The following is a 27681-nucleotide window of genomic DNA, read 5'->3' on the forward strand; positions in this document are numbered from 1 at the left end:
GAGTTCAAATAAGCACAAATATGACCATGAGACGGGGAATAAAAATATATATAAAATAGACTCATCAGCAACCAAATATTTGTCTCGAGGAGCCCAAATAAGGTATTCTTGAGGTTCTCAGTTTCGGCTCGCCAAAAGCAGTTCCAAAAATGGTATCTATTGACAATGTTTAACAGGTTAATGCAACTCATGGAGTCATGAGATATCAACAGTGCTTCTTGGTCATAACACAACGCTTGGATAGCAGCAAGAGCAATAGCAAGAGCTTTAGGTTTTCCGGTTGTTTGATCTATTTTGCTGATTACACCAAGAGTTCTCAATCCTACAATTAAACAACAACAAAAAAAAAAATGAGAACCATATAACAAACAAATACCAACACAAAAGGTAAGTGTCTAATGCAACATGTTTTAATTTTCTCAACCTTAAGTTATGTAAATAATTTTTTTCCCGTATGCAAACTTTAACCAACAAGAACTAAATTAGACGGAATAGCATTATTTAATTTATTAGCAACAAAAAAGTTTCTCAACAACTTATATATTTAAACCACAACATAAAAAATGAACCAAATGATCATCAGCCAAACAACTCCCTCAATAATATAATCAAAGAAAAAGAGACAAGGTGATTAAGGGACTTAACTTTCCCTCTAATTAGAATTATATGAATTGAGATTAATCTGATTATTAGGGTGGGAAGACTTACATAATTAATTTAGATTAAAGTTATAATGATTTGTAATTATGTGTAGTATTATGTGTTAATAATTTTTGAATGAGGGTATTTTTGTCATTTTGACAGAAAAAAGTTACTAAAATTGGAAAGAAATAAGTTTGTTGCAAATAATAGTTAGCATCCTTTTTTGGTAAATGTTACAAATAACTGTTAACGGAGGTAGTATATTAATACTATCCTAATAAAGTGGTAGAATTGAATATTTAGTGATCTTAAATTAGGTTCATATCAAATGGATATCAATTAATAATAATAAAAAAAAAGTTAATATAAATTTTAAAATAACTTTCAAAAAATAAATAATACTCCGTACATTACAATTATTATTGAATCCATATTTTTGAAGGAATGATGAATTTATTAATAAGAAATCATACGACATCTACAAAAGAGATCAGAAACGATAAATACAATGAAAATTGAACCAAATAACAATTCTAATTTTGTAGAATTACGATCGCGAGTGAGATTTGAAATTGACGAATACCTTCGTCTCTTTGAATCGGTGTCCTCTACAACCTTCTTCTACAAGGGGGCCTTGCCTGATAGTTTTTGAATTGATCAAAACCTGATTCAATTAATTGTAGTCGTTGATCTGACAACTGATTCAACGCCACACGAGCCACCACCAAAAAATTAGAACTTCCGATAACAAAAGAGAAATCATCTACACCGATCAAAACATCGTAAGGATGAGATCTATTATTATAAGCGATTAAAAAGGGATTTTGGGGCTTACAACTGATCAACGAACCAGTGTTAGCCCCTACCAGTAATCACAATGGCGATCAAGGAGAGAAGGATGAAGGAGGAAAAAGGGAGAAGGGAGAAGATTGAAGGAAAACCCTAAAAAAAACTGGAAAAACCCTAGCAAAAAATTAGGAAAAAACACCCTCCCGAGAAGAAACCTAGAGGGAAAACCCTAGCAAAAAAATTAGGAAAAACCACCCTCCCGAGAAGAAACCTAGAGGGAAAACCCTAGCAAAAAACTAGGAACCATTATCATATCTTCTTATTCTATTTTATATTGTATCTTTGTATTTATAGCTAGTAAATATTTAGGCTCCTTTTTGTAATGTAAGCTTTGAAAATAGTATCAAACATTATATAGTTGATCTCCTAATTCCTAGCAACCAGTAGCTATAGTCACGCATATGAATATATGATAGCAAAATATTTGCCTAACTAATAGCTTGTATTTTGTATATATTCACAAAGTTCAATGAAAAGACCCACGTAATTACATTTTTCTTCACTTTTACGCATATGTTATTTTTATAGACGACGCTGTTAGAATAAATATTTTGAATATATTCTATTATATATAGTGTATATATCATATTTTCTCTACTCTTTTTTATTCGACCCGCTTTGACTTTTACACTATTTACTACTTTTTATTTAACCGACTTTTGTGAATTATATGCAAGGAAAAACATATTCATGTAGGATCTTTTTGAATTCGTCTCAATAAACACTATCACAAAATATAAATTGTATAAATTTTATTTATGGAGAATTAAAGTTAATGATCGTTAAAGTTTTGCATTGACAAACGTGATAAAAGAAACAGGCCAAGTAAAAAAGGACGGAGGAAGTATTTGTTAAGCTCAAAATATATACACAATATACACGAGTATAATAAGATAATTGATTAGCCTACAACTATGGAAACTATCTAGCTGACAATAAGGAGATAAATACAAACTTAACAAATATGACATATACACTATAATATAATATATTCAAAATATATTCAAATGTTACCATACAAATGTTTGACTAATTCAAGTTATAAAAAGAAAGTAATTTAACATAAAGTAACAAGATTAGAGCATGAATAAATTTGTAAATAAAAAATGACATATGGTCGTAGGCAATAATTTATAAAGATGTGCATCACAGGTAATGTCCTAGTAGTATTTAGGCGAATACCTTATACAAATACAAAAACAAGATTAAAAATTTCATATTCATTTTTTCTTTTATCAAATAGGATTTTGAAAAAATTATTATACGATTTATTCCAAGATTTTCCTCACGAACCCAGATTATCGAAAAAGTGAACATTTAAGATTTTTGAATACATAAAAAATAAATAAATAAAGTTTTTTGAATACATAGAATCGCCAATTTCGCATCCCTTGATTGAAATAGTCCAATTAATAAGAATTATTCTAAGATTAGAAAATAACCCAAATTCACACGAACCCCGATTTTCGAAAACTGAAAATTTTCACATATGCAATGTCAATCGGGGCATATGTTCAATCTTTGTCGATGCTTGAGTGTTTTTACGAGTCATAGATCATGAATTGGTGGTTAAATTCATCCATATGGATGAAGAGCCTTGAAGAACGTTGAAGTAGAATGAAGATTAATTTTTTGATTTTGATTTTTTTAATTTAATCTTATTTTTGGATTTTATTAAAAAGTGATTTTAATAAAATAATTATGAAATTAAGAAAAAAATTTCGAAAAATCAGAAATAAATTTTAGGAAAAAAAAAAGAATTAAAAAGGAAAAAATAAAAAAAGAGGTTTGACCAAGCATTTAAAATAAAGGAAAAATAAAAAAATAGAATTTAAGAATAGTAGTGGTCATTTTAAGGATTTTTTTTTTCTACAATTTTCAACAATTTTCATAATCAACTAGTGTGTAGCCCGGACGTTGTACCGGATTGCTACTTTAATTATTCCTTGTGATTATATGTATTTAATATTTATGGTGAGGCCAAATTAGAAAATAACACCTGCAAAAAGACCCGATTTTGTTTATAACACCTTAACATTTCGAAATTTTATTATAACACCTACAAAAATCCCAAAATTTTGGTTTCACCACCCACTAACGGATTTTTGGATGGAAACCGTTAGTGGGACCCACTAGGGACACGTGTCAGTTGTTTATTGGCTTAAAAATAAAAATTAATAAAAAAAAACCCCTAATTTTTATTTTTAAGCCAATAAACAACTGACACGTGTCCCTAGTGGGTCCCACTAACGGTTTCCATCCAAAAATCCGTTAGTGGGTGGTGAAACCAAAATTTTGGGATTTTTGTAGGTGTTATAATAAAATTTCGAAATGTTAAGGTGTTATAAACAAAATCGGGTCTTTTTGCAGGTGTTATTTTCTAATTAAGCCTGATTAAATCTTGAGATGATTTGCAAGTATATTTATTTATTTTCATGTTGTAACATGGTTGATAATTGAGTTAGATGGTTAAATACCCATCTTTTTTATAAAAGGTTGGGCATTCGAATTTCTTTATCCTCATGTTATTTTTTAATTCAATACCGTACAACTTTTATAAAAAATCGTCTCGTGCATTCACACGGGCACAAACTAGTGTCCAATTATTTTTGTTATATATAACTAGCTAATCAACAAAACTTAATTAGTTTTAACCATTAAAATCATTAAATCAACCCTTAATTATTTCAATCAATCAAGCGATGTTCTTAAATGAACACACTACGTACAATTTAAAGTAAAAGAGTATACATTAATTACATAATATTAGTACTCCCTCCGTATTTAAATAAATGAAACATTTACCTTGTGCAGGTATGTCAATGTAATACTTTGACTGATAATATTTTTAATTATAAATAAGTAAAAATTATAACAATTAAATATTAATAAACTATAAATTGGGAAGATTCCAACAAGAATCCACAAGACTATATTTATTTTTAATGTACAAATGACAATTGACAAACCTTAGTAAAAGTAAACTAGATAAATAGTGCAAAAAATCAAAATATTTAATTTATTTAAATAAGGAGGGAGTTGCATAAGTATATACTAGCATGTGTTGTGTCTAAATCAAGTTAATTAACGCTGAATAAATCTACTTGTATCTCTAAGGTCAGGCATACAGCAGTTTTGGTTGCTCGTTGGGTAGCTTAATCTTTAATGGAATAACATGGCGTGTTTAATGAAAATAACGTTAAAGCATTTTTTTTTTATTCATTAAGTTTAGGTCAGGCTGTTTTAATTATTTTCCAACTGCCGAAAAAAAAAAGTTTAGGTCAGCTGGTCAGGCATATAATTTAGGTTGTTAAGTGGGATTAAGTTAAATAACTGACATTTAGGTTGAGCAAAACATAGCTTTTTTTTTGGCGTGGCTGGTCATGCCGTGTGGCATGCTGATGCATCAAAACACTGATCTGATAATTCCTGATCGACCGAGTAATTTCTGATCGACCGAGTAATCCCTGATCAAGTAACCCGGCCACACATGAAAAATTAGTGTTTATTTATTTTTATTTTTTCATTAAACAAAGATTAATTGATCATAACTCTTGTTTTCAAAGGGTAATAAAATAAATAACTCTTCTAATCATAAATAAATTAAACATAAAATAAATAACTCTTCTAATCATAAATAAATTAAACTTGTAAGATCGGGCAATATTTTAGATCATCATTATACTTTGAGTTATCAATATTGTACTACTTTTTTTTTTTTTTTTTTTGGTGTTCTACTTGGTTCACCCTTTGGACTAATTTGGATTCGAGAATCAATTTTGGGTGGTTAGGTTCCAGTCCCCTCCCAATTGTTGTTGCGGGGGATTGAACACGCGGTTCTCCCTATCAAGTGTAGCCTCAATCACCACTACACCAACAATCAATTGGGTTCAATATTGTACTTTATAAGTTTATGGTTTTAAACACATAAAGTCGAGGTCACTAAATCAAATCTTGTACAAAATACGTTTAGTTTAATTGTAACATTTGTATATATATGGACGACATAGAATAAAGCAGCCAAATGGATAGTGCCACATGATCCATAGACTTGTTGAAGAACTTTTTTTTAATCCCTACCTTATATTAATTAAAAGTTTAATTAAACACTTGTGAATAGAGTGTTATGCCAATTATATTCTTAAAAATGTCTATATACATATTTACCCTCATTTATGCATGCGAATCACATGTGTAACATTGTTTTTTTTATTATTTTTTTTCCTTTTGTTTTATTTTCTCTTGTTAATATTACCAACAACTAACGGTGTAACATAAAACGAAACTGAAAAAATTTCAGGACATGGCTAACTACATGCACGCATCGGGCGCATTAGCCATCCAAAAATAAAAAAAAATGTTAAATTAGTATAGGTATATATAATGACAAATTGACAATATAATGCATGGTCATATTTAATGAAATGGCGGAGTTATTGGAAGTAGCGTATATTGTTTGAAAGCCTTAACGCTATTTAGTTGATGGTTATAATCTTTGATTGGTTCTGATAACCTTATCAATAATTTTGGTGTTTGCTTGGTTGCACTTTTTGACGTATGCAATGGAAATTCTTTTAAAAACCTAGGTTCTTTGCTGTTTAATTTAATTTATATAAAATTTGCAAAATGTAGGAATTACAACATAAGAATTTTTAGTTCATTGCCGCATATTAATATCATGGCCCAGGAAAATAATTACCTAAATCACCGAAAATTCACAATTCACATGAAATATGAAGTACACTTATATCTTATGTTAACCAAATAATTTCAGTAATTAAATTCCTAGAAAAAATGTTGGTGAATATAATCCCCAAAGCAACCAAATAAGTACTATTCACAAAAGTAATCACCTTGACTATTACACCTTGCTTCTTCAAAATTTAATCTTCCCTTTTCATGACTCCATTGTCTCCAAGCTCTAACTAATACGACTATATTAGTTCAGTGAAAGCGTTGTGTTTAACCTAAGGGAACGTATAGGTGAATATAATGATGCAACACACTCAAGTCACACCAAATATTGTTTTCAAGGCAGTGGATCTTACCACGCTAGAATATCTATATATACTTGTACTTTCTTTGTTCACTTCCTTGGAGCCTTAAACTACATATTTCCTACATATAAAGGACAGATATATAATAATACACCAAGCTATAAAAAACATTACTATTAGGTGCATAAAGATGGCAACATCCATGGACATCGAATGTGCTTACTCAACATCACCAATGAAGACAACCGAGCCACGATTATCATACAAGATATCGGTCTCAAACAACGATCATCATCAAAGAGTTTTGCAAAAATGGATGCATACCGTGCTTTGCTACAAAAAGCAAAGTGATAGTGAAGATAATGGGTTGCATGCTAAGGGATGGATCAAGGAGTCCCTAGGAAAGGCCTTGTTAGAGCACCCTATTTTGGCAGGAAGACTTCGAAAATCTGAAAATAATAATGGAGATTTAAATATTGTGTCTAATGATAGTGGAATTAGATGTATTGATGTACAAATTTCACTAAGTTTGGTACATTTTCTTGAATTGTCCAAGGAGAAGAAGAATGAAGTTGAAGGCAAATTGCTTTATTGGAAAAATGTTGATGAATCTAGGGGTGAAAGTAGTTTGGATAAAAACCGAAAACCGATCCAAACCAAACTGAACTAGAAATTCGGTTCGGTTTTTTCGGTTTTCGGTTTGGATTCGGTTCCAAAATCCTGAAACCGAATTATTTCGGTTTGGATTCGGTTCTGGTCCTAAAAAACCGAAAACCGAAATCCAAACCGAAATGTTTAAAGCCCATATAGATTCCAGCCCAATTCCCCTACATATATATAGCAAACCCTAATTTTCTCCTTCATTTTTCTGACTTTCGGCCACCTTCACTCCTCAATTCCTCTACTTCCTCACCAAAACCCTTCATTTCCTTCACTCCGACCATCGTATCTCACTCCGGCCACCGTATATTGTCTCCTTGGTCGAATATCAGTTCCTTTCTTCATATCTGGTGTTCGTAGACTTCGTACTCCCTCAATCCGCGACGCGCCACCACCTTCTATCGCCACCACCTCTCTCAGTCACTCAAAGGTAAGGATTTTTTTATTTACTCCTCTTTCATTTGTTTTTTTGAATTGGGAATTTGAATTATGTTCGAATTAGGAATTTTGAGTTATTTCTGGGAAATTAATTTATTATGTTCGAATTGTGAAATTGAGTTATTAATTTATTATGTTCAAATTGGGAATTTTGATTTATCTCTGGGTTATTATGTTCGAATTGATTCCATTCAAATTGGTGATGTTTTGTTCAATCTTTATAGTGATGTTTTGTTCTGTTATGTTCAAATTGGTGAGTACTTATGTTATTTTTGATAGATTCATTACTTTATGAGCCTTATTTTTGTAGTATAATGATTAATTATCATGTGTTTTTTTTTTCATTATGTCATATGTATTATGTAACTTGTTTATTTTTTGAATGTTAGACTTGAAGAATATGAAAATTACTGATCCAATCAACCCAAACTTGGTTGAGCTTGATTGAATGCATGAAGAGTACGCTGCCAAGAAGAAGAAGCTAATGCCAGATTTGAATGAAGCTGCTGCCAATCTGCCATACTGTCATTTTATGTTTAAGATTACTGTTGTGTTTGACTGTCTGTAATTTTTATTTTGGCTGGACAAACTTAAGTGTTGTAATTCGTGACATTAATTGTGGTGGTGGAAGCTTTGTCTAAAAATTTATGTTTTGTTCAGGAACAGGTACAAAAATTAGGTCTTTAAAAGGCCCAAAACTATTTGTCCAATAACAGCCTAGAATTCAAGGCCCAAAAAAACAAGCCCAAAGAAATTCGGTTCGGTTTGGATTCAATATCCAAAACCGAATTATTTCGGTTTGGATTGGATTGGATTGAATCCAAATTCGGTTTGGATTCGGTTTCAAAAATCCAAAACCGAAATAATTCGGTTTGGATTCGGTTTGGGGTATAATCCAAACCGAATACCGAACTTTCACCCCTAGATGAATCTAATCCTATATGTTCTCCACTCTTCTACATTCAGGTAATTTATATTACATGCACACTATTATCTACATGTTTCATCTTTACATGAAAGAATTATAGATGATCTCGAGCGAATTGACAAATGTTTTAAGATCTGATCTATGAAGTGATTAGATCTAAACATTCTATTAATACGTTATCTTTGAAATAATTTAAAAGATTCTCTTAAATTGTGAAGAATTGGGAGTACAATATAATTGTTATTAACTTATTGAGACGATATTATCATTCTATTTCATTTGTTAGAAGAGGGTAATAATGTTCAATACACGTATGATTATAATTTATAAATCAATTATAACTAATAATGTAGCTTCCATTATCATAATAATGGTACTAATGCTCGATCATCTCTATTAATACGGAGTATCTATTTTAAATTATGTACTAGATTGCTGTTTTATTTTTTATTTTTAAGGTAATAATGTAGAGATAATTCATTTACTAGTGTAGTTCAAAAAGTACAAGCTTTTTATATATTATTTGGTACTAGTACTTGAATTACAGTACGAGTATTTTTTAGGTTCTTATTTCTAATCTATTTTCTTGGTATAGATGACCAAATTCAAATGTGGTGGATAAGTTGTAGCCTTCTCTTGACTGACCCTTTGTACATGGCAAAGTTTCTCAACAAATTGGCAAAAATTCATATGAGCATGATCTATGGAAGTGAAATGTCGAAAACACTCTCGTGTATCTACTCCTCTAATTTCAAATTCGGGTGCTCTGAACACGAATATGGTACAATACATGACTCAAGCAATACTAGAAGAAAAACTTCCAAAACCATGATATTCAACATTTCAATCGAAGAAACAAAACATTTAGGAGATGAAATTTGCAAGTATTTTGTGCTACACTGCTTAGAGAAGGTAGAGAACATATTTGGTAACAAATTGGGTTCACCATTCACTCTAATTACCAAAGACCCAAATGGAAATTCCGAAGTTGAGATTTTTACAAGACAAGCCAATTTTACATCACCCAAAGACTTGAAATATGAGCTTAATTCTTCTAGTTGGGAAGATTTGAGAATTAATGATGTTGCTTTTCAAAGAGGAAATGGGCCAATTGATGCTTCACATTGGATTTCTTGTGATGCCCTTGAAGGAGTGGTCTTGGTTGTAATTTCGGGCGCAATCGAGGGCAAATCTGGCATACATGTTTACGTCAACCTTCTGTTTGGTCAATCAACTTGTTACTTTGTTTGTATCTTTTGTCGGAGTCTTTGACTCGTTCCATACTAGAAACAATAGTAGGAAATCCACTGTATTTCTTGTCACCAAATTTTTCAAAAAAAAAAAAAAAAAATGCTTTATTTAAATTAGACCTATGGACGAATATGAAAGCATGCGTTTCATGCTTGTTTGAGTGAATAAATGCTTTCTTTTTTTTCATTTTTAGTCATCGACCCGCATTTGTTTCGTTTTTGGTATCCAATCGGGATGGAATATGTAATATCATAATAATGGTAGAAATAGAACTGATATACTCATCTTCAAGAACACCGTACATTATCATTTGAAGGCTTGCACCCACATCATCAAGCTACATTATTCAACACCTGCTTGTTCAAGCACCAAATTAAACCACCTCCAGGCCCGTGATTGCATATATTAGTTTCAATTAAATACAGGTCTGGGCTGCACCCATCATCAAGAGAGAGAGTCCACTTCATAAGTTCAAACAGGTTTCATCCCAAAATCATATGACAATTGCAGGAGACCCAGGAGTAGTCCCTTAGCTTTATCTTGAGTTGTTTGACTCTCTCTTCCTTTTATCAATATGAAATACTTACATGTGTTGTTTAAAAACGCTATGCTTCCAACACTCTTCCATCTTAGCTCTCTAAGATTGTTGGTTGTCTAATATTATGTCATCTTCACATGTATGATCACATTGTAGCTCTTAATCATCTCGACGGATCTCACCATTTATTTGCCCCTCGCTTCCTACATCTTGGCATTCATCACATGCTACCCTCAACAATATAGGGTTAGAAATTAAGCAATAAAACTTCAAAATGCTTGATGCTAGAATGAGCAATAAGGCTACAAATAAGCATTTAGTATATCTCCTAACTTTATACAAAGTAGTATTAATTTATAAATGTGATAAAATCATGTGTCGATTAATGTAATTAATGTTGTATTTCACTTATTGGTTATTACTACCACTTTTAACTCCTTACACATATACTTTAAGGCTTTATAACATGACAAAAGCTAACGAACGTCCCCGGGAGCGTTGGATAAGATATGCAAAAGTAGAAAGATTAAATTAAAATGAACATTAATTACACCGATCGACGTGTGAATTTGTCATGCATTCCCAAATTAATACCACTTTTGATAATATTTTAAATGCTTATCTAACGCCTCAGGGACGTTCGTTAGCAAGAAACATTTGCTTTAATTATATAGTTCACCTATTGGCCAATATAATCCATATTTATTCAATTATTTATTATGTGATGGATAATTAACCACTTTTTGCTATTGGCCAAAGGACCCCAATAACGACTTTTCATTTTCAAATTTCCACCACGCTTTACAAAATTATTATCAATAATAGCTCTCATTCACGATATAATTTATATTTATTATCACAGACAACTAACTATTAGGCTATAAATAGAGATCATGACATGCTAAAAATTGAAGTAGAAAATCAGTCACTGAGCTATCAATAATCAAAGATCTTAATACCGACTTGATAGCTAATTATAACCACCAAAATTATTGTTAATGGAGAGAGTTTTGTTCAATTGCATCAAGCTAATCATCCTACTTATTCTTGTGATAATTGCTACAACAGGTTAATTTTCATTTCTTTAATTGTACTTCATAGTTCATATATGCATTTCACTCATCTACGTTTAACTTTTTCTTTTGGTTTCTTGTCCATAATCATAATTAACACTACATTCCGTCCAAATAACATCGATTAGAGGTCGATTAATAACCTACCGGCTATACTGCTAATTAACTTGAATTATGACATGTATACTATGAAGTATAAACTACAACCACAACCAAAAGGTAAGTATTAACAGCTTAAAGTTGAGGGTTAGCTACTTTTATTCTATAAAGCATATTTGTATCCTCATAAATGACGCAAGTTAGTATATAAGAATCTTGCTGTTCTTTTTTGACTAAATTTTGCACTACAAATGAGGGAGGCCGGGGACTCAAACGTGTAATTAATCGTACATATGTCCTTAGTCTTAATCACTAAGCTAGAATAATGTCCTCATTGCTTGTCAATTAATCTATAGACTATAACAACTAATTAACCAAAAATAATCGAGGTTTGCTATGCTAATATAGGTCCGGTATATGCAAGAATATCGGAAACAACCAGTGGGCAGAGAGTCCATAGCATGAAAGCGACAGAGCCGGCCAAAGGAAGAGATAGGGTTAACCAAGTGGTTCTAAACACAAAAGAAGGTGGCATACTACAAGATCAACTTGTAGACACTGAGATGAAGAAAGAGGCATGTATACGAAAAGGCTATCCTTGTGAACCCTACGCCAAGTGCTGTAATTCATGCGTTGTTGATCCCATCTACGGATTTTTTAAATGCTCCTGATAACTTGATGGTTCTAATTTTCCAAGTCTCATAATCTCATTAATAGACCTTTGGCCTACTTATGGTTTCCATGTTCACGCGTCTTACTTTTTTGTACTATAAGATGACGCACGAAAGGGGTTCACATTCGGGTGTACAATAAAGTCTTGAATTTATTCTGTATTAACAATAATGTAAACCCAATAAATATTGTATTAGACCAGGTTTCCAAGGTTCATATACGTCTTATCATGGAGGACACGGTCCCAATCAATCTTATCAATTTATAGCTCGTAAACATTTAATAAATAGGAAAAGCATTGGCACATAGCACCTATGTGCTTAAAAAGTGTATAGGATGACATTGGTTTTTTAGTGGTACAATTCAAAGTACAAAACTTACGTACTATTTTGATTAAATGTACCAATGTGATTTCAGTGGTACATTTTCGGAGTATTACGCTTTCAAGTAAGTACTACTTTCAAGTTTTCTAATGCCTGGTAAATTACACTTCTACTCTCCTATACACTTCATTTGTCAATAAGTGCTATGCGCTGATATGCACTCTAATAAATAGATGCAATTTGTGTAAATTCGAGCTTTATGCTATGCTACAAGTAAACTCTTGGGGTAATACCCAACACGAGTAACCAAATCTCATCACATTTTATTCATGGTGTATGAAGTAATGCAGCACCAGTTAGCTATAGGATGCCAACATGATTAGATAAGATGGAATCACAAGAATTAGAGTGAAGATATGCTATTGTTAGACTACATAACATAAAATAAATTGCAGAGTACCAAATGTAAGGCTTAGACTTAGATGTTAAAAAAAAAAAAAAAAAGGTATGCCCTTCTCTCTCATTTGGTGTACTGTGATGTTAATTTGTTTCTCTATGATCTCCAATTATAGTGTGTATATTGTACTAAATGCTGATACACGTACCAAGATCAACAGTTTCAGGAACATGAACACACAAAAAAGGTAAGGAACCTGATACAAATGAAGAACTCAAAAGGTTAATTGCTAAACCTAAGTTGAAACTGATTTTATGCATATTGATCACCTATTCACCATGAAATTTCTATCTCCTCCGTTGTTTTCTTCTACATTTGAAACAATCAGAACAGGGAGACTCGTTTCTAACAGAATGTCTAACTTGGAGTTTACTAGATGGAACTTTCAAGTCTTCAACCAATACTTGACGAAGTCTTTCATTCTCTTCCATAAGCTCCTCAATGACTTGCTGATGTTTGACAACCTGATCAAAAGAGGAAAGATTTAGTTTCTTGTAGTTGTTACCAAGCTGATATGTACTGCTTAAAAACAACCATCTTTTACTAAGTACTATATTTTTTTGTTCACATTTTTTTGGATTTGCAATTGGTTGGCTAAGTGATTATATTCATTTGCTTATATTTAGTTCATTCACCATGTATATATATATATATGTACAATTTTGAAAATGATTATTGATCGCACAAAGATTAACAACAGAACCGACCATTCGAAGCATCCTGTTTTCTGATTCCAGCTGTTCATCCTGCAGGAGCTATCCAATATGATTAGTATGAACTTCGAAAACATTGAAATATTGAATGATATTTATGTTATACAAAAAATTAAAAAAAAAAAATATAACAGATGAAACTCAAACACAGAAGCTTTAACCAGACCATAATTAAAGGTTTTCAACTGACTACATCTTACAAGACTTAACTCATCTAAGCAAGTTCATGCTAGTAGAACTCCGCAGTTCCCTAAAGAGAGGAACCTAAGTCACTGCTGCCCTAGCAGCACTTCATGTCATTCACAATTGTAACGTCATATCAACTACTAAACACATATCAGCTCAGCAGACTGGGAGAAAACAAGTTATAGCTTGATGACTTTTCTATTGGAAATCGTGGGAGCCATAATATACTATTTGTAGATGGAATACACAATCAAGAGTAACCAGCCAATGGAATTCAGCAGTGTAATGCAAAGCCAATACAGAAGTATATACACTATCGCTACCAAATATTTTTAACCTTGAACATGTTTTAATCAAACAATCAACCAGTAGAAAGGCATATTTGATTCCATTTGGAAACATAAACTTTATTACCTTGAAATTCAAAATGGAACATTTTTTTAGGGACATCATAACATAGTGATAGAGAACTCTGTATAGGGAAGTAGGTAATTATGTACTAGCATATAATCTTCCTAAACATACATACCCTGTCATGTAGCTCAGAATTCTCTCCACTCAAAAGTGGATCTTTCAGAAAGCCATTGATAAGCTTCTCAGTTCGATTTTTCAAGGGTAATTTTGAAGGCACATCTTCTGATCCAAACCTTTCAATCCCTAAATTCACTTTTCCATCTCCTGCTGGATCTTGGTTATTCACGCCTGGTATCTTCTTTCCAAATTGTGCAATACTTTCCATAGGATCTCGAGCTGAACCTTGAATGGCAGTCATACTACTTTGCACAGATGCAGGGAGAAGACCTTGCCCAATAGATAAATCAGGGGCTACTCCAAATTTCATCATCATTTTGCTCACTAATTCCTAGTAATTTCAAATATTAAACCTTTACACAGAGTCATAGAGAGCTTAAGAGATTATAGCAAAATCAATACATACTATCATGGAAAACTGGATTCGTTGGACCACTCCCGGCTTCAGAGCAAGACCTGCACAGGTGCAAGTTGATACATTAACAGGTAACACTGAAGCACCAGAAGGCAAAGCTCAAAGTTTTTTAGTTGTTTCTATTTCTTACTAGCTGATTTAACCAGTCCACTGAAACCATTAGCATACACCAAATCCCCTTTCCCAAAGTCCAGATTTCAGAAACAGAACTACAGGAGGCATATAGATATCAGCAAAAAAAATGTATGTTTTATGGGTCTTTGAAGCATAGCAGAAAGTAGATAATAACATTTTAAATAAATCTCATAAAATTACAGTTTAAATGATTGGAGTCTCACTACACTGACATAATAAACTCTCTTTTGAATCAGTTAGATCGTCCTTTTACCAATTTTACCTACAATCTCTATTGACTGACCTTGCAGCCCTGATTCCAGCTTACCAGAGATCAGTTCTACAGGCACATTGTTCCTTCAGAAAAAAGGCTAAAAGGTCCTAAACAGGGAAATTTGCTACCTTAATGCCTTGGAAACCAACAACCTTATCCCCAATTACAATTGTTAGAATGAAGACAGAATGGAAAATCACTTTACATGATGTACATAAGACATAGCGAGTGTATCAATTTCTACTTTCAAGGTCTTGTGGCTACTCCAATCGAGCCAAATTATGTCCTCAATAGACACTACTCCCCAGTTGAGAAAATGCACTAGGAAGGGATCAATCAATTTTCTAGCTATTTTCTTCAACTAGGTCAGCCTATATTGCATCTTGTTTTCATAGATATATGCCATTGTGTTAAAATTCACCTCTCTTCTTATGTATTTTCCTTCTTTTTACTTGTATTTTGCTTATGTTATGTTTCCTAGGCTTTTCTTTAAGTTTTTCTAGGCTTTAAGTAGAATTATTGTGTTACTGTCAATCTAGTGTTCACTAGATTTCCATTGTAAATTTTATTTAAAGCTCTTTAGGGAGCGAGTGATCAATGAACTCAAAAGGCTTTTACCTGCTTTGAATCTTGTTGTTGTTTAAACTCTTAATACTAGTGCTTGCAGATCTCAAAGCGCCCCCTAAAGACCCTCCAAAAGATACACTTGTCGTCGGACCCGCTTGTGAGCACTTTGACTTAATCGGTCCTCACAAGCCCCGACCGACCCTCGCTCTCACTCTTGCTTCCCAATAGACAAGAGTGAACCCCAAAGACGTCTTCTCAATCGTGTTGCTACTAGCCTCGTAACACTCAAGACTCTTGGCTTGCACCCTTGTTGCTCCTTTGACAAGTGTGCGCCGCACGGCCCCGAGCCAAACTTTTCGGACTGTAACAGTTGGTATCAGAGCTGAGGCTCGCTCTAGAGACATTGGACATGGAGATGCCTAAACATTGGGATACGTGGGAAGAACAAATTGCCTGTCTTGAAGGCAAGTCGGAATATTGGGCCATGCTTGAAGAAAGGATGCCCAAACTCATAGATATTGTGATAAAGCAAGCCGATTAGGTGGAGAAGCTTGAGACGACTGTGGAGGGATTGATGGAACACCTCAACTATGTGCAAGGGTTGGCTAACGAAGCACTTAGACAAATGTGCTACCTTGATGCGTGCCCATTGGAGGTGCTGAGATAAAACCCTTTAAGCCTCACACCTTCAATAGTGCGAGAGATTCAAAAGAAGCTGACAACTTCATCTTTGACATGGAACAATATTTCTGAATTTGTCAACTAGAAGAAGAGTTGAAGGTCGATACTGCCACAATGTACTTGGTAAACGATGCGAAACTCTGGTGGCGAACCAAGTATGCCGACATCCAAGTAGAAAGAATGTTGGTTGATACTTAGGAGGACCTAAAGAAAGAACTCATGGAACAATTCTACCCGGAGAACACTGAATTTGTGGCCTACACAAAACCGGCAACCCTTCAGCACAAGAGCCCCATTCGGGAGTACGTGAAAGAATACTCCACGTGCATGTTGGAGATCCACAACATGTCCGAGAAGAATCGCCTGTTCAACTTTGTGCGGGGATTGAAAGATAGGGCACACAGGGAGATTTGGCGCCTGAAAATCGACACTCTGTCTGGGGCAGCTGGATTACTCGTTAGAGAAAGGGAAAAATCAGAAGAAGGGGAATAGTGGCCCAACACTAAACCCTCCTAAAAACTCAACATATAGCTCCCAAGTTAGCTCCAACAACTTGAACAATAAATACAACAAGAGTGGGGGAGAAGACTCCAAGAAGAATGGGGCTTCCTCCTTCTCCAGTATAGGAAGCACCAATGGATCATCATTGGCAGCCAGACTCTTGATTTGCATCCTTTGTCGAGGACCTCATAAGTGGTTTGAGTGTCGACAGAAAGGAGAAATTGACAATCTCTATAAGAAATTGTCCTCTATGTCAGTAGAAGTGGCACAACCCGAAGAAACTGATGAAGCAGAACCTAGTGAAGAGGAACCTCCCAGGGTCTAGGGCATATGATGTATGCTATGGTGAGAGAGGCACCTTAGGGCCAACCCAGGAATACTAAACTGATGTATTTAGATGTGTTGATCGATGGAAAGAAAGCCCGAGCAATGGTAGACACGGGCGCCACCCACAACTTCATTTCAGAAGAGGAGGCAAAAAGACTGGGGTTGAAACTCTTAAGAAAAGGGGGTAGCATGAAAGCGGTGAACTCAATTTCCAAACTCATCCACGGCGTCGTCAAGAAGGTGTTGACGAAGTTAGGGGATTGAAGCGGATAATTGGACTTTACAGTAGCTACCATGGATGATTTTAGCTTGGTGCTCGGTAGACTTCCTACATGCAAGTAAGGTCATTCCGATGCCACACCTCAGATCAATATTAGTGGCTAAGCAGCAACCGTGCCTCCTCAAAGCTTGCAATAGAGAAAAGGGTCAAAGGGCCCCCTTCTTTCGGGAATGCAATTGGACAAGGGATTGAAGAGGAACGAGCCCACATTCGCAACTCTTTCCACTAAGGAAGATGAAGCAAATGGGGATCTCCCTCCAACACTTTTGAGGACCTTCTCCCGGAAGAACTACCAAAAGTGCTTCCGCCTAGGAGGGCAGTGGACCATGAGAACGAGCTCGTGCCTAGGGCGAAAGCCCCTCTCGCACGGCTCCCCCTAGAGACAACTAGAGGACCTTCTAGAAGCAAGTTTCATCCGCCCCTCCAAGGCTCCTTATGGGGCACCCGTACTCTTTAAGAAGAAACAAGATGGGAGTCTCCGATTATGCATCGATTATCGAGCATTAAACGAAGTAGCGGTGCGTAATCATTACCCCATTCTTTTGGTGGCAGATTTGTTCGACAAGTTAGGGGATGCAGTATACTTCACCAAGCTAGACTTGAAGTCCGGCTATTGCCAAGTCTGCATTGCTGATGGGGATGAACTGAAGACAACTTGTGCGACGAGGATATGGGGCATTTGAATGGCTAGTTATGCCTTTCGGGTTGACGAATGGACCCGCCACCTCCTGATGAACTAGGTGTTCCGCGAATACTTGGACAAATTTGTTGTTGTATACCTAGATGATATTGTGATCTATAGTAAGACTTTTTGAAGAACACCTCAATCACTTGAAGATGGTCTTTGAGAAATTAAGAAAACATCACTTATTCTTAAAGCCCGGGAAGAAGTCGGATTTCTTGGACATTTCGTGGGAAAGGGTTAATTGAAAATGGACCCAAAGAAGATACATGATGTTCGTGACTGCAAGACCCTAAAAACACCTCTAAATTGCGATCTTTTCTGAAATCGGCAAACTACTATCGGCGATTTATAAAGGGTTACTCAAAGATTGCAAGTCCTCTCACCGACCTATTGCGAAAAGAAAGTCACTAGGAATGGTCAGGACCACAACAAGAAGCTTTCCAAAAGCTCAAGGAGGCAGTGATGAAAGAGTCGGTCGTTGCTCTTCCTGACATCAACAAACCATTTATGGTGATGCGTCGGACTTTGCATTAGGAGGAGTACTTCTCTAAGAAGAACACCCTATTGCATTTGAAAGTAGGAAGTTAAATGATGTCGAGGAGGTATGCGGCACAAGTGAAGGAATTGCTAGTAATTGTGCACCGCCTTAGAGGATGGAGACACTACTTGTTATGATAACACCGCGGCAAGCCACTTTCTCTCTCAACCTAAACTGACGGGGAGACAAGCTTGGTGGCAAGAGGTACTTGCTGACTTTGATGTGGAGTTCACTTACAAAACAGGGTCAAGCAACCGAGTACCCGATGCCCTGCATCAATTCACAAGCTCGCTCTGATGACTGCGAGCAGCATTGCTACATCTGTGAGGGATCAAGTACGAGCTTACCTACAAGATGATCTGATGACAAAAACAATAATGAAGATGATCGAAGAAGGGAAGACCAAGAATGAAGGAGGATGTCATGAGCTACATTCCATGAACTTCATTAGTGGCTTCCCGAAAGTAAATCAGTTCTCCTCTATCATGGTGGTGATAGATAAGTTTTTCAAATATGCCATGTTCGTACCCATGCAAAAGGCCTGCGGAGCGGAAGAGACGACATCGCTTTTCTTCAAACACCTAGTGAAGTATTGGGGGTTGCCAAACCAAGTTTACGAGCATATTTTGGTCCGAGCTATTTCATATGATGGGTTCTGACCTCAGCCACCATCCACAATCCGATGGACAAACAAAGAGATTTAATGGATTGCTTGAAGAATACTTGCGGCATTATGTAAGTGCCAACCAGAAGGATTGGGTGAGGCTTCTAGATGTAGCACAACTTTGCTTCAAACGCTCAAAAGAGCTCCTCTTCCAACAAAAGCCCCTTTGAGTTGATTATGGGGCAACAACCTCTTCTTCCTCACACTGTGGCGGATTTGGAAGGAGGGAGAAGCGCTCCTCGAGATGGAAGCAAAACACTGAAATTGCTAGAGCCTACCTGAAGAAATGGGCAGATCAAAACAGAAGGCTGGTGGACTTCGCAGTTGGGGACAAGGTGATGGTGAAGGTACTACGAGAATAGCCGAAATTTCTCGGAAGAAATCGTCGATTGATACAAAAATATAAAGGCCTTATCCGCATCACTAAACGGATTGGGAAGAATGCTTACAAGCCACCTGCGTGGATGAAGATACACTCCGTCTTCCACGTTAGTCGTCTTAAACCCTACCAAAGATCCTGAAGACAACCGTAACATCAGCAACCGCGCCAACATCAGAACAAGGACAAGAGCCACGCCTGCAACAGAGGATTGAAGCTACTATTTCTTTTCTTTTCTTTTAAGTATATGATTTGTAAGTCGACGAGGACGTCGACGGCTTAAGTGGAGGAAGATGTTAGAATCCACCTCTCTTCTTATGCATTTTCCTTCTTTTTACTTGTATTTTGCTTATGTTATGTTTCCTAGGCTTTTCTATAAGTTTTTCTAGGCTTTAAGTAGAATTATTGTGTTGTTGTCAATCTAGTGTTCACTAGATTTCCATTGTAAATTCTATTTAAAACTCTTTAGAGAGCAAGTGATCAATGAACTCAACAGGCTCCTACCTGCTTTGAATCTTGTGTTTATTTAAACTCTCAAAGCGCCCCTTAGAGACCCTCCAAAAGATACACTTGTCGTCGGATCCGCTTGTCACAAGCCTTGACTGACCCTTGCTCTCAGTCTTGCTTCCCAATAGACAAAAGTGAACCCCAAAGACGTCTTCTCAATCGTGTTGCTACTAACCTCGTAACACTCAAGACTCTTGGCTTGCACCCTCGTTGCCCCTTTGACGAGTGTGCGTCGCACGGCCTCAAGCCAAACTTTTCGGACCGTGACACATTGTCACGGAGACACTGACTTCAACATTTCTTCATCCCTATTTAGCATATCATTACTTCTTAATGATATGAGTTCATGCTGCCTGTTGCCATTCTCCCAGGTCTTTCTGTTACCATATAGAAATTGAAAGCAAAAGAAAATACACCCCAAGAAAGTTAAAGAGTCTACAGGAACAGCTACGATATCACGAACAAAAAGGTACAAGTACATTGTACTTCCTCTTTTTTTTTGTTTACTTGAAACATTTTTGTTTTCACGTTTTCCAATGTATCATTAATATCTTTAATTATGCATTTGTAAAAATTATAAGATTAAAAGTTAATAAACTACACTTGAGACATATCTAACAAAATCCCATATGACTAAATTTTTCTTAATAAATCACAAAGTGTAATAAAAGTGGAGTAGTGAATAGTGTATACTATAGAATGTTGCAATAAATGAATAAAATAAAACAGAGGAAGTATATATTAAGCTAATTAGCGACTAAGCTAAAACTGGTTTCAATAAGGATGACTGGCCATCTTAATCACATAATAATTTTAGCTACTAAGGAACAAAATACATAATAAAATGGTTTTCAAATTTTCAATAATGTCACCAACAGCAGTCTCAGATTATTAAAAAAAAAAAAAGTATTTTGCTCCTAGATTTCTTTCGCCATTAAGTTCAACTATACACCCTACACTACATCTTATATATAGTTTCACCAAACCAAATCAGCAGCAAGCTTGTAAAGTGCTTTTTTACCTATACTTTCATAGCAAGTGACTTACCAGCTCCAAAACCATGACCAAAACCAACTCCACATCCTATGCCAGCCTCAATGTTCTTTGCACCTATCTTCTTCAACTGAAAAAAAAAGGAAATTTGTGATCAAATCGAAAATGACTTGCAAGTCACTGTAACATATCAGATGATAAATAAAAAATTAAAATTAAAAAAAGAAATCGTCAATGAAAGCTAAAAAAGAGGAGAAAAACTACATACGGAATGGTTCACATGTCTTCCAATACCAGAGAAAGCCTGTGTAGCACCACTAGCAGCACTCATAACTTGGTTCAGCATAGGGATAGCACCTAACAAAAGTGGTCAATTGATTAGCAGTCTTTATAGAAACTCATTTCACAGATCAAAAAAATGAGTTGAAAACTGCAGAATGATACGAACAATTTTTACTGCTTCAAAACAACTGAATTGTGGCTTAAGTTAATGAAAATGTAAATACACTGTAGTGGAAGAAGAAAGAAAAAAAGAGAGAAGCCAAACCTCCTAGAATACATATTTCGTATATCACTACATGTAACTACGGTAATTAAAAAAAAAAGTAAGCAGTTAAACAGATTATTGTCCAAAGTCCAAGAAAAACCTATACAACAAAGCAAAAATCTAGCCTAACCTCAATGGCTCAAATATCATAAAGCCCAAACCAATTAAAATATGATAGTGGTAGGATCAAGACCCAAGCTTTGCCTGAATGGAATAACTTGGATGAATGGTGGGATCCTTCCTAGTTTCTACCAACTGAACTAGCTATTGGGTGGAAAATCTCCTAGATCGTGCGCATTTAAAATGTGATTGCTTCATGGGTAACTTTGACTGCACTCAGACTTGTTTCTATAAAGGTAATATCTTCACCTCTAGACCACAAAACCCACCCAATTGGATCTCACAAATGGCAAGGTCATTTCAAAACCTTAATGCCATTAACCCCGGCAAATCCAGACAACAATCAAGGCAAAGAATTGAAAGATATATATCATGACCTGAAAGTCGAAAAAGTCCAACAATGTATGCATATCTCATCAAGCAAAATACAGCCATCCTTCGAAAATTGACCAACAGAAAGCACAATGCACGAAGGGACAAATAAACCCTCCGCAAAAATTGCGTTCAACCAATAAGTAGCAATTATCATGTCTGCAAACCCCAATATCTAAAAGTCATCCTGAAGCTCCATTAGCAAGATCAACAAACGTCTACATCTCTACATTGACACAACAAACAAGATATATACAGAGCATGTAAAACATATACGGAGTAGCTCCATATTCAAATTTTAAAAATTTAAGTTCCATTTCATGAATATTGAGGAACATTAAAGCTCCTGCTATCCTTTTTCCAGGACAATCATGCATAAACAACCCTGAAATTTGGGCATTCAAACACAATTATAACCAAAAAAATTCAAACAAATAACAATTTATGGGGCTAATTCATAAACTATCAAAACTAGTACAGAAAACAAAATAAATCTAGCAATCAACATAAACTAACATAGAAACTAGTACATTAACTCGCAATAAAAAATAATAAAACACAAAATTAGAAGTTTACAGGGTTTTTGAGGGGGTAATTGATGTGGGTTTTCGCCATTTTTGCGTTTGAAAAAATTACCCAAATCCATAAGTAGAATGTGAAATCAGGAATTGAGAAGAGAGAAAGTACCTAAATTGATGGGGCGACCAACGCCGATACCAAGACCACAACCAACGCCAAAGCCAGTAAAGACCTGACCCACTTTAAGCGTAAAGGGAAACTCGATTCTCATACTCTGACTTTGCCGTACTATTATGGTACTACCTTCATCACTTATGCTGCTGCTGCTACTTGTGCTTGCTGTTGAAGCTCTGCTCTCCATTTTTTCAATCCCACAAATGGGAGTTACATGAGAAGAGGGTGTGCAAAGGTTGAAGGTTTTAGGATTAATAAAGGTACCCGCTATTCTTGGATTAATAAGTTCAGTTAAAGGTATACGCACGACAAGATAATTCGATATGCACCCGACTCGAAATAAGCGGATTAAGGTCAAGAATTCTCGACCATCTTATATAATTGGGTCGACACGAAATTAAACGGATAAGGTTTGGGTTGAAATTTTCAACTCGAAACCAACACGCATAACTCGATTATGTCGTTAACCCAAACCCGACACGCTTAACCTATTAATTATGTAGTTAAAAAAAAACTGGATTTTTTATTCAAAACTTGTAATTGTGTAAATTCACTTAGCGTCATTTGTACATTTTGGTAAATTTTTGGCAGTTAATTTGACAAAGAAATTAAAAAATTTCAACTTTTGTAAATTAAAATTCGACGGTTAATTTGGGACAATTTTATGTATGGTTGTGTTGCTAAAACTACTAGCTTTGAATTCTTATGTATCTATAATGAATAATGATGTATGTCTTTTTAATTTTGTAATTGATTTTTTATTAGTTTATTTCATACTATGTGGATAAAATGTTACCCGGGTAACCCGTTTAATAAGCGGGCTAGGTTTGGATCAAAGGTTTTCAACCCGTTTAATAAATGAGTTAGGTTTGGGTCAAGAGTTTTTCAACTTGTTTAACATCGACACGAACACGAACCCAACACAACAGGACTCGTTAGCTAGCTCTAAGTATACGGAGTACAAAGCAATCATAAACTTTAACCATTCACTTAATTTAAATGAAATATTAAGCGTCAAGTATGGGTTAACCAATCTTGGTTGAAAAGAACAAGACCTTAGTATAGGTTCATTAATGTTTAATTATGTTTGAAATACACTCCAATAATTTTGTTAAGTTTACTAACCATAAATTATTCCGTAGTTGAATGGAACACTAGTTTAAGCATGGTCTGAGACTCTGAGTTTCATTGGACAGATTTTATTTTCCTTATATTGATTGGCAATTTGTAAACAAATTTGAGTCTTTTTGAGCTAAGTCGGCCTCATAACATAAAGTCAACAACATTGAGATTGACATTATGCCTTTGCTAAAGGGTTGAGTCAAAATTTCAGGTTGCGGCCCATATTAGGTAACTGATTCCTCCCTTGTTTTTTTTAAGTATGTCGTAGAAGATTTTGGCATTATTCATTAAACATATTTAGACTAATGTTTGTGAATTATACATAAGAAAAAACTATAATCTTGTGAGTACTTGTTGGAATCATCTCAATGAGTAGATTATTAATATTCAATTGTTATAATCTGTAGTTGATGATAATTAAAGATATTATTGGTTAAAGTTTTGCATCGACATATGTGAAATGTCATTATGAGACACTTAAAAAAACAGAGAGAGTATCTAATTGCGATGGCTAATTTGACTATCTAATTATATTGGTTGTTTGTATAAAAGACCTAGTATATTTGGGAGCGATTTCCCTCAATAATGTTGAAACAAAAACAAATTTTCATTATGCACCAATTGAAAAACAAATTTCCAAAGTACCATCTATGTAGATTTGGTACTTCCTCCGTGTTTAAATAAATGAAACGTTTTTCTTTTACGGCCGTGTTTAAATAAATGAAACATTTTCTTTTTTAGTAGCTTTTCTCTATTTTTTTAATAATATTCTCTCAACTTTTTAATAATATTTTACTAACTAATGGTCCCCGCAAAACCCCTTATTTTATTCTCTCTCCTCAAATTTATACCCCAGTATCTATTATTTTAATACATTCAACTAACCTTCCTAAAACTCCGTGAAAGTCAAAACGTTTCATTTATTTAAACACGGATGGAGTATTTGATTTGGCTTAAAACCGCTAATGTCGTCAATGGTTTTATTTTAATATTGCTAACAATATTAGTGATTTTGTATTTCTTTTTTCTTTTTTTTTTTAAAAAAGGCAAAGAGACCGGTTATCACTGAAATCTGGTCTCTTTGAACTTAGCAATATTAATGTTGGCGCTCTCTTTCCTGCTTTTGGCTAAGGAATCTCTGGATTGAGTTAGGAGGCAAAGAGACCTGTAAATAGCAAAAGGCGGTGTTTTTGCTGAAACCGCTAATTGCAATAGCGTTTTAAAGCTACAACCGCTATTGTCGTTAGCGGTTTTAAGCTAAACAAAATAAAAAAAAAATTGACACCCAACACCAATCCTATGTGGACGGTATTTGAGGAATTTGTTTTAAAATTGACACACAGAGAAAATTTATGTTTATTTTAACAATATTGTGGGAAATCGTTCGTGTATTTGATAATGAGTAAAGTAGTAATTGATACCTACTTCGCCGTATAAATGACAATAAAGGTATGACATAATTTGAGAGAGTGATTTTTTATTGACTTTATGATGAAAATCAAATAATAGTCAATTTTCCTCGCAATTATAGAATTGTCAAATGCAAAAAGCTTTTACAACCAACTTTTTAAAAGAAAAGGTTTTGCGTGAGACCAAATTTACTGTGAGTACAATATATTTGACAATAATATTCTAATATCTGACAATGATATTCTAATATCTGACAATAATAATCTAATACCAAACAATAAAAATGCAATACCTGACAATAATAATCTAATACCAAACAATAATAATCTAATGCCTGACATTAATATTTTTAGGGCTTATTTCCCCACACTCTCCTTTGATTTTCTCTCCCCTCAACCTTCTCCTCAATAAACGCATCTCCTCTTTCTCTCTTCTCAAGATGAAGGTGTTGCATCAATGGCGGAATTTTCGATGGCCAAAGAATCACTCACCATGCTTATGTTAATGGCGGCACCTTCATCATCATCATTTGGATCATCTTCTCCGTGGCACCTTCGTCATCATCATCTGGATCATGTTCTTCGATCTTCTTATGTCAATGGCAAAACCTTCATCATCATCATTTGAATCTTCTTCTTCGCGGCACCTTCATCATCATCATCATCTGGATCGTCTTCTTCGATCCTGCTTCTGTATGCTTCGATCTTTCTATACTCCAATTTCTGATGAGTCACGGTGATCGTATTTGGACGGGGAATTCATGGTGAGTCCGTCTCACCCAAAATTTTTCGTTTTTAAAAATTTAATTTTGGAGTCAAATCTTTTCCATTATCTCAATAAAACTCTTCTTCTAAGGTCTACTCTAGTCAAACCTCTTTTTCTTTTGCCCCGATTTTCTTATATGTTCCAAGTTTTACAACAAAACACCCCCACGGCCCCACGTGAATCTGATTTATGATCAACTTTATGTACTCTTTGAGTCTTGATCGATATAATATTAATTATTTGAGGATGCAGTTGTTTGATTGAAATCCCAACTCAAACAATTTTCATTCCAAAATTTTCTTTTAAGAGTCTTTAATCAACAAAACCATAAAAAGGCTACTATAAAAGTACCTCCAAAATAGATTCATCATAGCTCAATTGAAAGTTCACATAGATAACACCTACGTACTTAAATAATTAGAAATAATAATTATAGCTCAATATGCTGATTTTCTATTTTATTTCAATATTATTCTCCTAATTTACAAAAAGATGATAACATCTTTGATGTGAAAAATATGAAAACTTCATATTATAAAGTATTCTAATTAATCCAAACAAAAAAAATTATGAAGTACTTGTACGAATTACTACTTATATGATAAACTGTCAAAATTTTATAACTTTGACTACGTGGTAATGTTAAATGATAAGCTCTTTAAAAACGAATGAAAATCAAGAAAGCATAACAATGTTACCACACGAATTTGTATTGGACAAATTGTTGTCCTCCATACGAAAAATAACACAAACAAGTAGAAAATTGGAGCTTTAATACTCCGTATATAGTAATTCAATAAATAGCTGAAGAAAAGACATAATGACCAAAAGTCAACCCATAACATACGTACGATGAGAGTACGTAGCATGTGTTAAAAAGGTCACCGGAACGAGTATGATTCTCGAATAATTGCTACAACCACACAATTTTTTTATTTGAAGAGCATAATGTAATTTTATACTAGTAAATAAATGACAATAAAAGAGTTAAATAGAAAAATCTCATGCTTGTAATTTGGTGAATTAGGCAAAGACAGCAACTGCTCCAAGGGCAGCCATGAGAGCCAAGCTGCTTCCATGAAGAAAAGCACCATCATGGATCATGACCATCGTGATCACTGATCACCATCCGGTCCCGGGGCCGGGGCCGGGGCCAAGGAGGGGCCGTCCATGGTAACGTCAGTTGGAGGCATAGCAGCCAAGGTTGGGGTTTCGGCTATAGGGGCATCAGCAGCCTCTACTGGGGATGCCACAGGTGTGGACAATGTGGTGGGGGCTTGGCTCGGGGCCACAACAGGTCCTTGGGCAAAGGCAGACCCCACAAGGACTATGATAAGAGTAAGGGCAAGAGTGACGCGTGAAAGACCCAT

General features: G+C 34.8%; 4 protein-coding genes and 1 long non-coding RNA gene across 7 annotated transcripts; 3 read left to right on the forward strand and 2 right to left on the reverse strand.

The window, feature by feature from the left end:
• Window positions 1–6350: 6350 nt before the first annotated feature.
• On the forward strand, window positions 6351–9934 carry LOC110732397 (protein ECERIFERUM 26-like). Its single transcript, XM_021912331.1, has 3 exons — window positions 6351–7093; window positions 8512–8552; window positions 9110–9934. The coding sequence occupies exons 1-3, from the start codon at window positions 6679–6681 to the stop codon at window positions 9134–9136; spliced, it is 483 nt and encodes a 160-aa protein (XP_021768023.1). The 5' UTR covers window positions 6351–6678; the 3' UTR covers window positions 9137–9934.
• On the forward strand, window positions 9169–9786 carry LOC110732823. Its single transcript, XM_021912827.1, has one exon. It carries the CDS (start codon window positions 9169–9171, stop codon window positions 9784–9786), a length of 618 nt encoding a protein of 205 aa, XP_021768519.1.
• Window positions 9935–11219: 1285 nt separating the features above from the next.
• Window positions 11220–12531, forward strand: LOC110732400. The gene is made up of 2 exons (XR_002513481.1): window positions 11220–11371; window positions 11884–12531. It is a non-coding gene; the product is annotated as an uncharacterized LOC110732400 (long non-coding RNA).
• A 240-nt stretch (window positions 12532–12771) lies between these two features.
• Window positions 12772–23286, reverse strand: LOC110732398. 3 transcript variants are annotated; one of them, XM_021912332.1, is made up of 7 exons: window positions 23009–23286; window positions 21551–21639; window positions 21337–21412; window positions 14764–14813; window positions 14356–14688; window positions 13635–13682; window positions 12772–13391 (listed from the first exon to the last, which is right to left on the reverse strand). In XM_021912332.1, exons 1-7 carry the CDS (start codon window positions 23199–23201, stop codon window positions 13215–13217), a joined length of 966 nt encoding a protein of 321 aa, XP_021768024.1. In that variant the 5' UTR covers window positions 23202–23286; the 3' UTR covers window positions 12772–13214. The 3 variants fall into 3 exon arrangements, with proteins under 3 accessions (XP_021768024.1, XP_021768025.1, XP_021768026.1); XM_021912333.1 differs by having other exon boundaries at window positions 13635–13673; window positions 23009–23284; XM_021912334.1 differs by lacking the exon at window positions 23009–23286 and adding an exon at window positions 22898–22996.
• A 4140-nt stretch (window positions 23287–27426) lies between these two features.
• LOC110732824 (classical arabinogalactan protein 2-like) lies at window positions 27427–27681 on the reverse strand. The gene has a single exon (XM_021912828.1). The coding sequence runs from the start codon at window positions 27679–27681 to the stop codon at window positions 27427–27429; it is 255 nt and encodes an 84-aa protein (XP_021768520.1).

Source organism: Chenopodium quinoa, unplaced genomic scaffold (assembly GCF_001683475.1).
Source record: "Chenopodium quinoa cultivar QQ74 unplaced genomic scaffold, ASM168347v1, whole genome shotgun sequence".
NCBI classification, from domain to species: domain Eukaryota; kingdom Viridiplantae; phylum Streptophyta; class Magnoliopsida; order Caryophyllales; family Amaranthaceae; genus Chenopodium; species Chenopodium quinoa.

Excerpts from the sequence above, each read along its gene's own strand:
- LOC110732824 (XM_021912828.1), bottom strand. The coding sequence starts at position 27,681 with ATGGGTCTTTCACGCGTCACTCTTGCCCTTACTCTTATCATAGTCCTT.
- LOC110732823 (XM_021912827.1), top strand. The coding sequence starts at position 9,169 with ATGGCAAAGTTTCTCAACAAATTGGCAAAAATTCATATGAGCATGATC.
- LOC110732398 (XM_021912332.1), bottom strand. The coding sequence starts at position 23,201 with ATGGAGAGCAGAGCTTCAACAGCAAGCACAAGTAGCAGCAGCAGCATA. Across the intron at positions 21,640-23,008 it reads TGGTCGCCCCATCAATTTAG|GTGCTATCCCTATGCTGAAC; the intron begins GTACTTTCTCTC and ends CACTTTTGTTAG. Across the intron at positions 13,683-14,355 it reads ATTCTGAGCTACATGACAGG|CTCCTGCAGGATGAACAGCT; the intron begins GTATGTATGTTT and ends CATATTGGATAG.
- LOC110732397 (XM_021912331.1), top strand. The coding sequence starts at position 6,679 with ATGGCAACATCCATGGACATCGAATGTGCTTACTCAACATCACCAATG. Across the intron at positions 7,094-8,511 it reads GCTTTATTGGAAAAATGTTG|ATGAATCTAATCCTATATGT; the intron begins ATGAATCTAGGG and ends TTTCACCCCTAG. Across the intron at positions 8,553-9,109 it reads CTCCACTCTTCTACATTCAG|ATGACCAAATTCAAATGTGG; the intron begins GTAATTTATATT and ends TTCTTGGTATAG.